Source organism: Telopea speciosissima, chromosome 6, assembly GCF_018873765.1.
Source record: "Telopea speciosissima isolate NSW1024214 ecotype Mountain lineage chromosome 6, Tspe_v1, whole genome shotgun sequence".
Classification (NCBI taxonomy): domain Eukaryota; kingdom Viridiplantae; phylum Streptophyta; class Magnoliopsida; order Proteales; family Proteaceae; genus Telopea; species Telopea speciosissima.
The window spans coordinates 14,717,980-14,733,908 of record NC_057921.1 but is presented as its reverse complement, the minus strand read 5'-3'; the positions used below and the strand labels follow the sequence as shown (position 1 = coordinate 14,733,908).

General features: G+C 40.9%; 1 protein-coding gene across 1 annotated transcript in view; it reads right to left on the bottom strand.

Moving 5' to 3' along the window:
- Window positions 1-29: 29 nt before the first annotated feature.
- LOC122663902 (dolichyl-diphosphooligosaccharide--protein glycosyltransferase subunit DAD1-like) overlaps window positions 30-15,929 on the bottom strand; it is a 31,212-nt gene continuing 15,312 nt past the window's right edge. Inside the window, exon 5 of the mRNA XM_043859569.1 lies at window positions 30-166. Coding sequence (XP_043715504.1) covers window positions 53-166 — 114 coding nt within the window. The 3' untranslated portion in view covers window positions 30-52. The remainder of the gene's footprint in view (window positions 167-15,929) is intronic.

The window sequence follows — 15,929 nt, the reverse complement described above, 5'->3', positions numbered from 1 at the left end:
ATGCCTACAATGAATACACACACACACACACACACACACACAGAGTTAACAGTTAGAAGAAAATAATTACTCTCTTACCAGCTAGCACTGCTGTGCCAACACAAGAAAGTACTACTGAAAGGAAAGAGTTGAATGGAAATGACCCAACAACTGCCATGTAAACTACCTGCTCATCGGAAAAGGATAGTCAGAATTTAGGCAGTTAAAAATATAGGTAGGATGACCATGTTGACCACCTCGTAGGTGAATCCCTGTCATATCATATCATGCATCATCCAAGTGAATGAAATACTGAGAAAATAACTAGGTAAGTAGTGCCAGTTAACTTATTCAGAATGAACCACTTAACAAGTTGGCTCCAATTTAAATGAAAAGAACAAACCATCATAGGGTAAAAATGCAACTTATAAATTTACTTGCCATTATTGGGAACCTTCTCTAATAAGCATCTGTCTGAATCCTTGAGAACCGAAACTACCATTGAATATTTAATTTACATCAGATGGCACAAATCAGGAATCGTGGTAGTTATACTATCTTCCAAATTTATTTGCCATGATCAAATAGAAATTGACATCTCCAACGGAAGTTTTAGAGTATCCATTCTATTGAAGTATGAGAATACCCAAGTTGGTGAGAGTCCAATCTGACAGCTTTCTTCTTTTTTAGTGTTGATAAAGCCTTTTTTCTTATTCAATGAAAACTCTTGTTTCTGTGAAAAGCCAGCTAGACAAGGAGTGGTTCGGCTGATAACTTGTTTCGGAGCAAATCTTTTCCTTTCTTTTTTGTTTGTTATCATTTTTCTCGCCTTTTTCGTTGCCTCTTCTTATCGTTCATCTTTTTTTCCATCCTTTCAGGTTTCCTTCAGCAGAGGGATTGATGTTCTCAACCGGATGTCGTACTATTAACTTTTTTTCTCTCCTCTTTATTAATAAATGAGAAATTTACCCCTCCCCCGTACTTTGCCCTAATTAAACATTCCTCCCTCTACTTTCAATTATTACTCCCCTCTACAGTGTATAATCTATTACAATTAGACCCAGCCCATTAGTGTCCGTCTGTTATGTCATGACGTGGCCAAGCATAAAAAAAATTGATCCCAAAAATAACCCTGGGTGCATGAAATACCCAAAATACCCTTCTTTCTTCATCTTCCTGCAACCCCACCCGCCCCCACCCCTCTGCAGTCCCGCCTCATCACCTCCACTCCTTACACTAAATCAATCTTTGTATTCTCTGTTAATTACACTTCTGATAGTTTCTCCATTAACCTTCTCTATTCTTCCAACATCTCTACTTTGAATTCCCTCGTCAAACCCAACTTCTGCAAATTCAATGTAATTTTTCTAGAAGAAAAAAAAATCATTAATTCAATGAAAGAGATGGAGGTTTCTCGATCTCAGCAAAAACAATTTCACTGGTTCTTAAGCTCTCTTTGGTATGCTCTTTATTTTTTATTTTTGCCTATTTAACAAAAATCATTTGTGAAAACCATTTCTGGTCAAAACATAAAAATCGTTTGGTAACCACTACACTGATTAGATTGTAGACAAAGAAATATGTTTGGCATATCTATGTGCATAATAGTTTTTTGAAGTGGGTGGGTGGAGAGATGCCACCTTTACCCATGTTCTTTCCCAAAGCATAAACTCAGAACCGAGTTGTTGGGTATCAATCTCTTTGGATTTTCCTTATTTCATTTTGGGGTTTTGGGTTTAGATCACTCATCCATATGCGATTTAATCCCCTAAGACCCAGATTCGAAAGGTTTCTGCAAATCAAAATTGAATTAGAACTGTTCATATCCACCCAAGATCTCATTTTTATTCACTCATTCATCCTTGGTGAAGGAAAACTACATCCATGGCAAATCTGTGCAGAGAAATTAAAAAACAAAAAAAACACCCTAACACAAAAAGGAACATCTCAAAGTCCCGTTCCAGATCCTTGCAACATCGCTGGAAAAGCTAACAAAAAGACCCTGAAACACGCGTACCTTCAAACCAAAAACAAAAGGACAGCTCCAGCCAAATTCTCAATAGGAGGAGGTTTCGTTCAACAAGGCGGGAAGAGGGAAATATTAGTTAATAAATTTATGGAGAATACATCAATAGATAACAAGTATATGGAAGGTGTGGTTGCTTAGCACTTGGTGCTCTGTGTTCTAAATCAACTCAAAAAGGCAGGTAAGAGGTCTAGCCAGAAAGAAACAAAGCTACATGTGGAAACTAACTTTAGCTGGGCCGTGTTGATTCTGTATACAAGACAAACTAGTGCTGGCTTCTCAAATGGTAGAATGCAATTAAGGGGATATAACAGAGCAATTACGAACCTGCACCTAGTAGAACAACCTGGGCCTCTTCACTGTTAAAAGATTTGAGAGCTGCTTCAAGCTTTGAATCAAACCAGAGGGTTAGGACAGCAAGAATGACTCCAGAAATTTCGCGGGCATTGTTGAGACGGTCTCTTGTCATCTTCTCATGGAAACTCTTCAGGCAGGCCTCCCCAGCAAGTACCTCTGCAAGTGGATCATGGATCACATGCTTCCACAAGGCTCTTCCTGCCGCCGTCTGGCATGCAGTGCACTGGAGTGAGTCCCACTCTGATACGACACCACCATGGGCTCTCGCTTAACCTTCAATATCGGAGTTCCAAATCCGGAGGAAATAGTCAGAGTCGGTTTTCTTAGGGCTGGAGGATGAAGATGATGATGATGATGGGTTGGGGTTAGGGATGAAGGATTCCTTGGACAGATGGGGTCATAAGAAGAGGAGGAAGAGGGTCGATATTTCTAATTAAACAAGTAAATGACGCTTTTACCCTTCGATTTTGAGACCTATGAGCACGTGCTCATTAAAGTCCCGCATAATTAGTCAAAAGTGATTTTTGGCCAAAAACCATAAACGGCTTTCGATCTATTTTTTATTTTTGGTTTTTTTTCAATCTTTTTAAAATAAAAACAGGCTCCATAAACGATACCAAACGCAACCAAAAATGTTTTTTAAGGCAAAATCAAAAATAAAAACTATACCAAAGACGCCCTTAGCCATCTGGGTTTGGTACTGCTCTGATTTCTCTAGAAAAACTTGTTCTCTCTTACAATAAAATGAACGGTTCCATTCCTAGCAGCACAGGTAATCTTTCGAGCATGCAAGGAACTGTTGATTTGTCTCATAATTTGTTCAGTGGTTCAATCCCACCCCGCCTTGAGAATCTTCCTGAGAAGGTTTACATTGATCTTTCTTACAACAATCTAAGCGGGCCGATTCCTCATAGTGGTGCTCTCGTTAACAGGGACCAACAGCATTCATTGGGAACCCAGGGCTCTGTGGACCATCATTAAAGGACCCCTGTTCAGGCACTGCTGGTGCCAATGCTCCATCGTCGTTTCCCTTCATACCTAATAGCTTCCCCTCTTCGACTCCAGATGATGGCTCTGATAAGAGCAATAAGAGCAGAGACATAGTAAGAATGTTGTGATTGCTATTGTGGTGAGTAATATAGTTGGCATGTGCTTCATTGGGGTGTTGTTCTCTTACTATTACCGTAAAGTCTGCAATTGTAGGCAGTGTAAGGATGAAGCTGGTAGTAATTTTGAGAAGGGATCAAAGGGGAGCAAAGAGTGTTTTAGGAAAGATGAATCTAAGGCTCTATCAGAGACTGTGGAGCAACAACAGATTCAAACACAGGTGCAAGGCTCTTCTGGGATTAGGCTCTACCCTGAGAACGTCTCCTCCTGTCCCAATGAAGCTTAGCAGGCGATGGGAACAAACCACTTCTCCAACAGGGGGATAGACCTATCGTCATCGTCCTCGTCCCAGCAGCAGGGAAGCGAAGGCTTTCATCACCAGTCGACCACGACTATTATCCCTTCGGTTGCATTATCTCTGTCATTTCCGATTTTCGAAGCATTGCTGTGAATAGAGATACAAACCAGAAATGAAACCCACCGCTGCACCCCGTGGAAGACAAACAAAGTGAGAGGGAGAGAAAGGGAGCAGCAGCAGCAGCGAACAGAGTGGGAAAAGGTGTGGGGGCGGGGCTGCAGAGAAAGTCTTGAAAGGGGGTGGGGGCAGCTACCTCCTTTTATTGGAGGTTGCATCAAGTTGGGCAGGAGTGGTCGGAGGTTGCAAGGTGGGACAGTGGGGTGCATAGTGGAGGGTGTGATGGGGTGCAACGGTGGTTGAAAAAGAAGTGGTGGTGGATCCCACCATTTTATATTAAACCGAACTATAATTAACACCAGGCAAGGGTAAAATAGCCTTTTCCAAACTATAACTAACAGCAGGCTAACACTGTCAGACAGAGGGGGCCTGAGTGTAATAATTGAAAATCGAAGGGAGGAATGTTTAATTAGGGCAAAGTACAGGGGAGGGGTCAGTAAATTTCTCTTAATAAACTGTTATTTATCCAAAATAAGGGCACATATAAAGAGTATGATGCAGAGCTCAAACAGTACTAGTGTAGGAGGAGAAAGAACCAGGCCCAAAACTAGACCTTGTTCTGGTTCTAGTCATCTAGCGACCCCCACGACCGGCACTTGTAGATGTTCTTCTAGAAGATTGAACGAATATTTTAGTGGACCCAAGTGATTTACATGGAGAGAAGATTATCTAGAAGATTGTTGGCTGGAATATTTTGTTAGATCTACTACTACTTTAGTTTCTATTTAGTAATAGATTTAGTTGCTAAGTCAATAGCTTCTAACAATTACTATTTTTAGTTCTCTTTTTATGTAGTAGTTAATAGATTTCTTTTCTAGAAGAGTTACTAATTTTTTAGTTGCTTGTTAGTCAAGTCTCTCTTACACATGAAGAGTTACTAATTGTTTAGTTGCTTGTTAGTCAAGTCTATCTTACACATGAAGAGTTACTAAATGTCATCATATTTCAAAATTTATAAATGCAGTGGAACCGTGCCCCACGATTTCGGCATTAAACATTGTGTGTTCTCTCATGAGATACAATCTACTATGGTGATTCAGCAGCAAACCCAAGGTGGTGAAACCAGGTGAGCATGGGTGACTACCAAGGTATTCTGAAACTCTGATTGTGGGTTGGATTCTATCATTATTACTTCCATTCCTGTTGACTTGACTTAGTTCAATTACTCACTCCATATCCTGCAAACTCTATTTCTCAGTTTCAGTCCCTGCAGCAGTAGTTTCTATCCCCACTTGTGATCTCAGACTTCCCTTTAACAACTCCAGCCAATCCAACCGTTGGTTCAAGCCCAATATTTGATATGTTGTTCCTCAATTGGACTAAAACTAGGCCTGAATTGCAGCTTCATCAAGACAGGAACTTGGGAGTTACCTTGTTTTAGAAACTTACTAGTTTTTGTTTTCACTTATGTTTCTAATTTCTATCCACCCTCATTCCTTCCCATCTAACCCTTGTATCTTGTGATATTTTATCTAGACCAGCAGGTTTGGGCCAACCTTGGACCAGAATTTCTGCCCCATCGGCTGTTTGGATTGGAAGATATCCAACCTTCTATTTTCTGCCCTTTTGCTTCTTAATGTAGTTCACTGCGGTTCTGTTCTGTGGCTGTTTCTGTTCTTAAAACCATATTTTGATTTACCACAATACAACTAATCAGTATATAGCCTTTATTCATAACAATATTATCATATTTGAAATTTCTGCATCTAGAATGGTAATCTTCATGAAAGCTATGATCTCAAACTAAAAGCTAGATATATGAGACAACTAGGAGATACCAAGGGTTGCAAAGTTATGTTCCATAAGCTAATGTTATAGGAACAGGTGTTTAAATAATAGAATCAACTACTATTTTGGACTTTATTAGGTTCAGATCAGATGAATGAATATCCTATACAGTAAGTTTACGGTTTTCAGAGTAACACAATGGCTACTAAAAGGCAGTCCGTAGTTTCTGAGGTAAACAGACAATTAAGTACTAGGAATTTGAGAATAGGAAATGACTAAATGAGGCAAAACTACTACAAGTTAGTTTTAATCAAGGCCTGGATGGTTGACCAGGGGTTTAATGAAGAATAAATTCGAGCCATGAAAATTTCAGCAGGAATTTTGCTTGAACAAGATCAAATTAGAACAACCAAAGGAGAAATTTTATAACTCAATAATGAAAACTCACATTGGCCCAAAAATCAGGCCAAGTGATCTTTTCTAATGGTAGAACATTCCTGCAGAATTTGAAGAAATTATGGTGGCAGGATATGGAATAACAGAGTCCTTGTTCTGCTAGGAAAGTATATAACAGAGCCAGAACAGTTCCAATCGATAAGGGATTTCCATATCTGAGTTCTGAATTTCAGAGATCAAATAACAGAAACTGATTTATCAATTCTGAAGCAAAACAGATCAACAAGAAATGAGATTAAATAAAAAACAGAATCAGATTAGTAAACATGGATATCGCAAGCACCATGATAGAATAACAGACCTGACATTTTGAGAATAATGGATAAGATAGAAAGATAGATAAATAGATAGAATGATGGAGCAGGAATCCACCAAAACTATGAAGAGAATCCACTCTTCTACCAAGGAATCCACCAGTTATCAAGGCATCGCCATGGCGTCCAGGCTCCTTGGTCGCCCTTGGACGCCTTGAGCGCCATGGCGGTGTCACCTTGAATTTTGCCCCTCTAAAACGCCATGGTCGCTTTCCCGCCTTGATAACTATGGTCTAGAATCCACTAGGTAACACCAAATTTAAAAAATGAAACCATGTGCAGGTATGTGGATAAATAGATATGCATGTGATGGATGACATTAATGGTTGATGAGAAATGCATGAAGTGGCCATGATGACATGGCATGGTATAGTGATGTGTAGAGCATGATGAATGCATGCATGGCATGAGGTATATGTATGTGACATGCTGTCGTGGCAATATTGATGAGGTGGCACACTGCTGGTGGGAAGACATGCAGGCCACATGGCCTTGAAGCAGTATCCAGGTTGCCGGGTGTGTAGTCTCGCCCCCAACAGAGCAGGCTGAGTTGCAGGCACACAGCACAGGTCCCTGGGCCACGCAGACAACAGTCGCTCAAGGCAGCCTAGCACATAGCACCAAGGAGAGGCCATGGCTGCAGCAGAGCCTAGCCCCGCACGCGCGGCAGCATGCTGGCAGAGGCCCCCAGCGCACGGGTGCCAAGGCCAGGGCTGCTCAAGAAGGGAATAATGGGCATGGTCCTTATCCAAAAAATTTAGCTTAAAACAGATGAACTTACAAAGTTTTAGACAGAATGCCCAAGAGAAAGAAGATTTTATGTTGCACTCGGCAAGTGCATTTTTTTCTCAGGGGTATCAAACTAATTAACAAGAATTGGAAGGTCTGATTTTTAAACTCAGATAAGGGAAGTGGCCACGTGCTCGATATTTAGATTGAGCGATCACATTGAAAGCGCGTTGGGTTCTGGCGCAGCTTATTCCGGCACGAGTTCTGTGAGTGGTGGAGAACATGTAGTCAACATGTGCGGCACTCTATTGAATAAAAGCACCTCACAAGATTCTGTTATGTGGTCATCGGTTGGTCATACAAATATTTAAGCATGTGCGGCAATGCACAAAATCATAAGGAGCACACAGAGCCATGGTGCGGTGCGATCACACGATAAGCCGTCTTGAGATTCCATTTCACTCGTCCAGGTTCTCCCTGCAAGTGCCTGACGAAACCTCGGAAATCCAACGATCCTAATTCATCCCACCTTATTAGATCTTGATCTGCCGTCAGTAACCATGCTATGGTGTAAGACAGGAGATCGTACACACTTATGAAATAGCATTAAGGATTGATCCATTGATCCTTCTCCTACCTCCAGGCTTGGCTTAGTGAAGCTCCATTGAAGAGGAGTAAGTGATTCGAGCAATGCTTGGCTGAATGATTGACGATCAATGTGCTCAAGCAAGCCATCTATAAATAGCATTAAGGATTACATCCTAATGACAAAAAACCCCTAGCTTAGCCGACATAGCTAAGCAATAAATAAAACATATAATAAAACCCCAAAAAGATCAGAATAGCCCCACGGTATTCTGGTTTACATTATTCAACACTCCCCCTCAAGTTGGAGCAAAACTATCAAACATGCCCAACTTGACTAAGTTAGGATGAAACATCTTTCCAGGCAGTCCCTTGGTGAAAATATCAACAAGTTGATCAGTAGGCTTCACAAAAGGAACACAAATCAGCCCTTCTTCTAATTTTTCCTTGATGAAATGCCTATCCACTTCAACATGCTTGGTATGATCATGCTGTACTGGATTATGTGCAATGCTGATTGCAGCCTCGTTGTCATAGTACAACATCATAGGAAGACGAATAGGAACACCAAGATCTTGTAGCAAACCCTTCAACCAAAGCAACTCACAAATGCCTTGTGCCATAGCACGAAATTCTGCTTCGGCACTGGAACGAGCCACCACATTCTGCTTCTTGCTACGCCAAGTGACAAGACTGCCACCTACAAAAGAACAATACCCAGAAATAGATTTGCAATCAGGAGAGCCAGCCAATCCGCATCAGTGTATGCTTCTATTCGTAGGTGATCATGTGGAGACAGGAGAATTCCTTTCCCTTGAGATGACTTCAAGTAGTGAAGAATACGAAGAACCACCTCCATATGGGAAGAGTAGGGGTAATGTATAAACTGACTCACAGTACTCACAGCAACAGCAATGTCTGGACGTGTGTATGAGAGATAAATCAACTTCCCCACTAATCTTTGGTACCAGCCTTTATCAACAGGTTCACCCTCTTTTTCCTTGAGATGAACACTAGCATCCATAGGAGTATCTAAAGGGTGACACCCCAACAAACCAGTTTTAGCCAATAAGTCTAGGACATACTTCCTTTGGGAGAGAAAAATGCCCTTAGAAGATCTAGAAACTTCAATCCCAAGAAAGTACCTTAGCTTTCCTAGATCCTTAATCTCAAACTCTTGTCCAAGAAAAGTCTTCAAACAACTAATCTCATTACTATCATTGTCTGTGACAACAATATCATCAACATAGACTATAAGAATAGTAAGTTTTCCACCAGCCCTCTTTATAAAAAGAGTGTGATCAGCATTACTCTGCTTATGGCCCACAGAAATCATGGCCTTGTGAAACCGGCCAAACCATGCTCTAGGTGACTGCTTCAGCCCATAAAGTGCACGCTTCAACTTACACACTTTGCCTTGGTTTTTGTCATAAGAGAAGCCTGGAGGAATGTCCATGTATACCTCCTCATCAAGTTCTCCATTGAGAAAGGCATTCTTCACATCCAGCTATTGTAAATCCCATCCAAGATTGACTGCACACGATATCAAAACTCCGACAGTATTGAGCTTTGCAACAGGGGCAAAGGTCTCTCTGGTAATCAATTCCAAATGTCTGAGTAAACCCTTTTGCCACGAGTTGTGCCTTGTATCTATCCACAATGCCATCCACCTTCTGTTTCACCACAAACACCCACTTGCATCCAACAGTCCTTTTCCCTGGTGGAAGAATCACAAGATCCCAAGTGTCATTTTTTTTTAGGACTTCCATTTCTTCCATCATTGTTGCCTTCCACTTTCCATCTGATAGAACTTCCTGCCAATTGTTAGGAATACGAACAGAAGAAAGGGAAGAAACAAAAGCACAAAAAGATGGAGAAAGGGAGTCATAGGAAACAACATGGGACATAGGCTACTTAGTGCAAGCCCCGAGACCGAACAGCAATAGGTAGATTGAGAGAAGAAGTATTACCAGGTGGAGAAGTAGGTTCTGGATCCAGGTTCGGCAACTGGATAGGTACTGGTACTACAATGGATTGAAGTTGCTTATGTTTCCTTGTATAACTCTGCACATTAGAATCATTAATCTTCTTCTGAAATTCACTAATGGTTTTTTGGACAGGAGTTTGCTGGACTGGAGTTACCTCCCCCTGAATAGGAATGTCAACATTATCTGTAATGGTCTCCCCCTGTATAGGAACCTCTCCCCCTGAGGTAGAGGGAGGACTAGGAGTAGGAGGAACAAGAACAGACTCATTGTGAACATATCAAAGGGGAGGTTCTATGGTCAGCACATCTTCACTAACAGTCTCCCCCTGAAGAGGCGGGGATAAATAATATGGGAGGTTCTCATGAAAGACAACATCCATACTGACCAGGGTACGACGGGCAGGAGGATAATAACACTTGTACCCCTTTTGGGTGGCAGAGTATCCCAAAAAAATGCAGGGGAGACCACGAGGCTCAAGTTTACTAGGGGATCTAGTATCCCTAGCATAACAAACACAGCCAAAAACCTTAGGGCGAACAATGAAAGTAGTAGAGCAGTGTAAGAGCTCAATAGGAGACTTGGGGTCAAGAACCCGGGAAGGCAGCCTATTAATTAAATAGGCTGCAGTAAGGACAACATCACTGCAATAAAAGGAGGGAACATTTTGAGCAAACATAAGTGCTCTAGCCACCTCAAAGAGATGGCGATTTTTTCTCTCAGCCACACCATTCTGGGCTGGAGTATCAACACAGCTGGTCTGATGTAAGATTCCATGGGCAGCAAGGTATTTTTGGAACTGACCTTCCATATTCTTGGTATGCATCAGGTAGGCCCAAGTGGATCGAGAATAACAATCAATGAATATAACAAACCACCAATGACCAGAAAGAGACTTTACGACTAGGACCCCAGTACCCCATACATCAGAATGAACCAATTGAAATAGGGAAGAACATCTTTTATTACTAATAGGATAGTTTGAACGTGTCTGTTTGGCCAAGACACAAGCCTCACAAAAAAAAATCTTCATTATTACAATTGTTGACCAAAGCTGGAAATAAACGGGATAAAGTTCCTAAAGAGGGGTGTCCTAATCTAGAATGTCACTGGTGGAATTCAGAAGAGAAAGATGAAGGTTGACATAACTTGGAAGGCAATGCCCGTGGAGAGAGCTAGCCATCATCAAACAGGTACAATCCACCATGTACTTTACCCGATCCAATCGTCTTCTCCGAGTCCAGTTTCTGAAAAACACAATGAATGGGAAAAAAAAGTCACGTTGCAATTCAAATCTTTGGTAAGACTACTAATAGAAAGAAGATTAGTAGTGAAATTTGGTATATGCAAAACTGAAGACAAGGTAAGAGAAGGGGAGCAACTAATGGATCCTTTCCTAGAAACAGATGAGAGGGAACCATCAACCACTTTCACCTTATCCTTGCCAGAAGTAGGGAAATAAGTATGGAAAAGGCTAGAGGAACCAGTCATGTGGTCAGTGGCACCGACATCTATGATCCATAGAGTGGAGACAACCGATGCACAATGACCAACAAAGAAAATACCTGAACGGGCAAAGTGGGAACCTGATGGAGAAGAGTAACTAGCAGGAAAAGATGTAATAGAGGCAGCGGAAGACTGTAACATACGCCTGAAAGCCAGTAATTCCTCTTGGGAAAGACCATTGTCAGCAGTGGAGGCTGGAGCTATACTTTTAGTGTGTTTAACTTTGTTTTTAGTTTCAGCACGACCACGTTTGGCCTCAAAATCAGCAGGCTTCCCATGTAATTTCCAGTAAGTAGTCTTAGTGTGATAAAGTTTATTGCAGTGCTCACACTTAACAGGTTCCTTGGTGGAAGTAGTAGCAGTAGGGAAAGCATCAGTAGGAGTAGCAGGGGCAGAACTAGCCTGTAGGGCAGACCTATCAACAGGAGACTGATGAAGCATGGCAGCTCTATGAGATTCTTCAGTATGAACCAAGGCAAAAGAATGCTCTAGGGTAGGAAGGGAACCCTACTAAGAACTTGCTGACAAATGGGATCATACTCAATATTCAGACCTGCCAGAAAGTCATAGATACGAATTTGTCCACATGTTTCTTATAGGCCGCAATATCTGTAGGAGTGAAGGCTGAAAAGCAAAGTAGTGATCCAGTTGCTGCCAAAGACCTTTAAGGGCAGCATAGTATTTAGATACAGGTAGCTCCTTCTGTATAATGTCATGAATTTTCTTTCGAATTTCATACACTTGGGCATCGTTCCCTACCTGTCCATAGGTCTCCTTGGCAGCACTCCATATGTGATGGGCAGTGTCCAATAACAAATAATTGCTGGAGAGGTCAGGCTGCATAGAGTGCATTAAATATGCCATAACCATAGCATCATTAGACTCCATCGAGCAAGAAGAGGACCAGGTTCAGAGGGTGCAGCAGAAGTGCCAAGGAGATGCCCAGTAAGGCCACGGCCAGCAATAGTTAAGTAAGTAGAACGGGACCACAACAAATAATGTGTCCCATCAAGCTTAATAGCTGAAGCATAAGGAAGATATTCAGGCTTGTTATGTCCTTCAACATCAGAAGTAGCAGATGTAATATCAGACCCATCCATAGCAGCCATATATCATAAACAATGCACCAGCCGAGAGCCAAAAAACCAGCAAAACCTGATCGATATAGGCAGAATTCGATCCAAGGTTGTGGAAGGCTGGAAATCTGAAAAAACATCAGTAGAAGGGAGCACCAACAGTGTCGATTGATCCTTGAAGTAGTGTGAATAAGATCTCCAAAGATCAGCAAAGCAGAGAAGAGAAAAACCAAAAATCGACAAGAGTCAGGGTTTTTCAAAACCCTGAAGAGAGATCGATAATTGGTATGGGCTTCAAATAACTTGAAAAATCTGTGATAGTTGCTGTATAGTACTGCTATGGTGGATCTCCAATAGGGAAAATCAGCTTCCAATAAGAAAAAAGGGTTGAACTTCAAGGAGGAGAGAATTCCAAAAAATCGCAAAGACACAGGCAGCAGCTATCGAACTTGATATGTGATTAACTCATCTGTTGAAGAGGTTAGATTGAGGGCAGCATCTAGATCGTGTGATCACCTCATTAGTGTTGCGCTAGTGATGGAAGAGAACCAAGGAAAAAAAGAAGAGAAAAGGAGAAGATCGAGTGGAAGACGGTGGACAAGAAAAACGATGGAGGGGATGGGGTTTTGAAAACCTAGATCAGAGAAGTTGGCTCTGTTGCCATGTTAACAAAACAGAAAATTGGGAGAATGCTTGAATGATCAATGTGATCAAGCAAGCCATCTATTAATAGTATTAAGGATTACATCCTCATGACCAAAAAAACCCTAGCTTAGCCAACTTAGCTAAGCAATACATAAAACATATAATAAAACCCCAAAAAGACCAGAATACCCCCACAGTATTCTGGTTTACATTATTCAACATGATTGATAAACTACATTGAAGACAAAGACTTTTGCAAGAAAAGTGAGAGAGAAGTGGAATGTGCACACTTGGGAGATGAGAACACATTGAGTGTGTTCATTGGGCAACATTGAGGTGCTCATTTGGGGGATTGCATAAGAAGAAGCAATCCAAGCCCTAGATTTGATGGAGATGGGGTTTGGGTGAAAGTGGAAGATTGCACTTGTGAATGAAGCATACGCAAGTCAACATCTAAGCATCAGAGAGCAGTCGATTATGGAATTACGTCAGGGAGGTAATCCATACTTTGCATTTTCCCATTTTATATGTAACTTGACCGTAGGCTAGGTGTTTGTGAAATTGCCTAAGTCAAGATTGGTTTTGTTTTTTGGGGGTAATTTTCATTGACTATTGAGCTTGTAATTTGGGGCATTGTATAAGCCCACTTTATTGTACTATTGTTGGGGGTCCAATGGAGAACTGGACAGGGGTGTTGACACATCCCCATAGCTACAACTATGAAAATCCGGGGTTGTTGCCCTTGCTTGTGTCTAGCACAGGTTGAAGCAAGTTGGGTGTCCTGTGTCATTGTATTGACTGAAACACCATCGGGGTGTGTAATCCTCGTCTGTGACCATCACAGGCCTAAGCAAGTGTGTAGGACCTGGACTGTTGCAGCAATTAAAACCGAGTGTTGAGTAGATGTTGAGCCCAGTTGGGCATTTCTCTGTGCACGTAGGCAGCTTGCCAAAGCACATATATCTTGTGTTGTGGATGTGATGTATGCCTGTGGATATTGGAGTGTTATGCATGTTGCAGGATGGGTGTGCACAATCCGGTATTCCGGTTTTAAAAAAAAATGAAATTAACCTAACATTCACACATTTCAGTTTCAGAAATCGAAAGAAGAGGAAAAATCGAAGAGAAGGAGAAGAACTTACTGACTACTGAGTACCGCCAGCAGCACATCTGCTCTTCAGCGCCTCAGACGACGATATTACTCCATCTTCCGGTAACTTCTTCCAGCGGCACCTCTCTTATTCCGGTAAGTTTTTTTTTTTTTCTTCATTTTTTTTCCTGATTTTCTCTCTTATTCTCTAAACCTAACGGCTACATACCCTTTACAGCAGTTCATTTTCCGTCGGCACATCTGACTTCCGGCAGCACCCATTCCAGTAAGGTTTTCTTTTATTATTATTATTCGGTTTTCAGTCTCTTGTCCTTTCGGTTCTTCTGTCTAGCTTGATCTACAATGGCCAATCGTGGTGGTGGTAGTAGTGGTGCTGAAAATGTCAGTATTGCGGGGTCAGGTTCATAGTTGTCACGTTGTCACGGCGATCCAAGTCGGTGGAGGGGTGTCATGTCGATATATCGACATATCGCCCACGGCAATCATATCGACCATGTTTTATTTTTTTATTTTCTCTACTTTTAATGCCATTTAGTATGCTATAATATATACCCTATAACATAAAAAATTAACATGAAAGTGTACTACTAATCTACTATGGTTTAATTTATGAAAATGTAATATCCATTAGTGTATATGAAATCATGGATTATCAAATAATTGATAGCAATTGTCTTGCTGATAATAAAGTTGAAAAATCATGAGAGTTGAGATATGATTCATATGAAAGTGACTACAAAAGTAACAAAACAAAAAAACAATTACAAGAACGTAATTTATATTGAGTGAATAAAGCTAATAAACAACCCATCTAAATAAATAAAAAAATGTTGATGTGAATATGTGATTGTATATTAGTCAATAGTGTATTAATGTTTTCTGTTTGATGTTTTTTTATTTTTTTTTATGTTAAGGAAAAAGCATTAAAATAAAAAATGGTTAAAAAAATTTATTGTTAAAAAATTAAGTTTTATAATTTGAAACCATGTCGCCTGATATGGCCATATGTCGTGGTATGGCGTCTATGGCGACGCCATGGTGACGACATGGAGGCCATATCGGTCGATATTCTTACATCATCCATATCGGTGGTCGATATGCCCACTTCTCCAGCGATATGACGCCATGGCGTCGACATGTTGACGCCATGACAACTATGGTCAGGTTATGATCCAAGCATAAGAAGGTTAAATCTAATGACCCTGGGTGTATGGGTATTGGCCTGATTTGGCTGACAAGAATTTGGTTAAGTGTAATCTTTGTGGGAAAGATCTCAAGGAAGGGATCAAAAGAATGAAGCAACACTTGGATCATGGCTATGGAGATGTAGCCAATTGTACAAATACAACTCCTAAGATTGCTAAAGAGATGAATGAAGCAATAACGAAAAGAGAAAAAAGAGGCTAGAGAATTTTGATGATATATGGATGTTGGTGGAGAGGAAGGAGATTCACTTGTAGAAGGGCATACAAAGTTTGATGCTATTTTTTTTTTTTTTTTTTTGAGGAACCCAAGATCTGGGACAGATTAAAAAAAAAAAGAAAGAAAGAAAGAAAGCTATCATTCAGTTAGAATCATTAGTATGGGATCCCATGGATGCTCATGTGAGACAGACTCCTAAAGATGTGGTTACTGAGAGGCGAAGTAAGGGTCTTTATCAAACAACGATGGAGAACCGTGTAAGATCAGAAGAAGAAGGACAAAAACTTTGTTTTTACATTGCAAGGTAGGTTTATGAAAGCGACATTCTATTCAATGTATTGAAGTTATGGATCTTTGAGGAAATGGTTGAAGCCATTGGACAATATAGGCCAGGTATCAAGCCCCCCTTCACATCATGAATTTAGGCT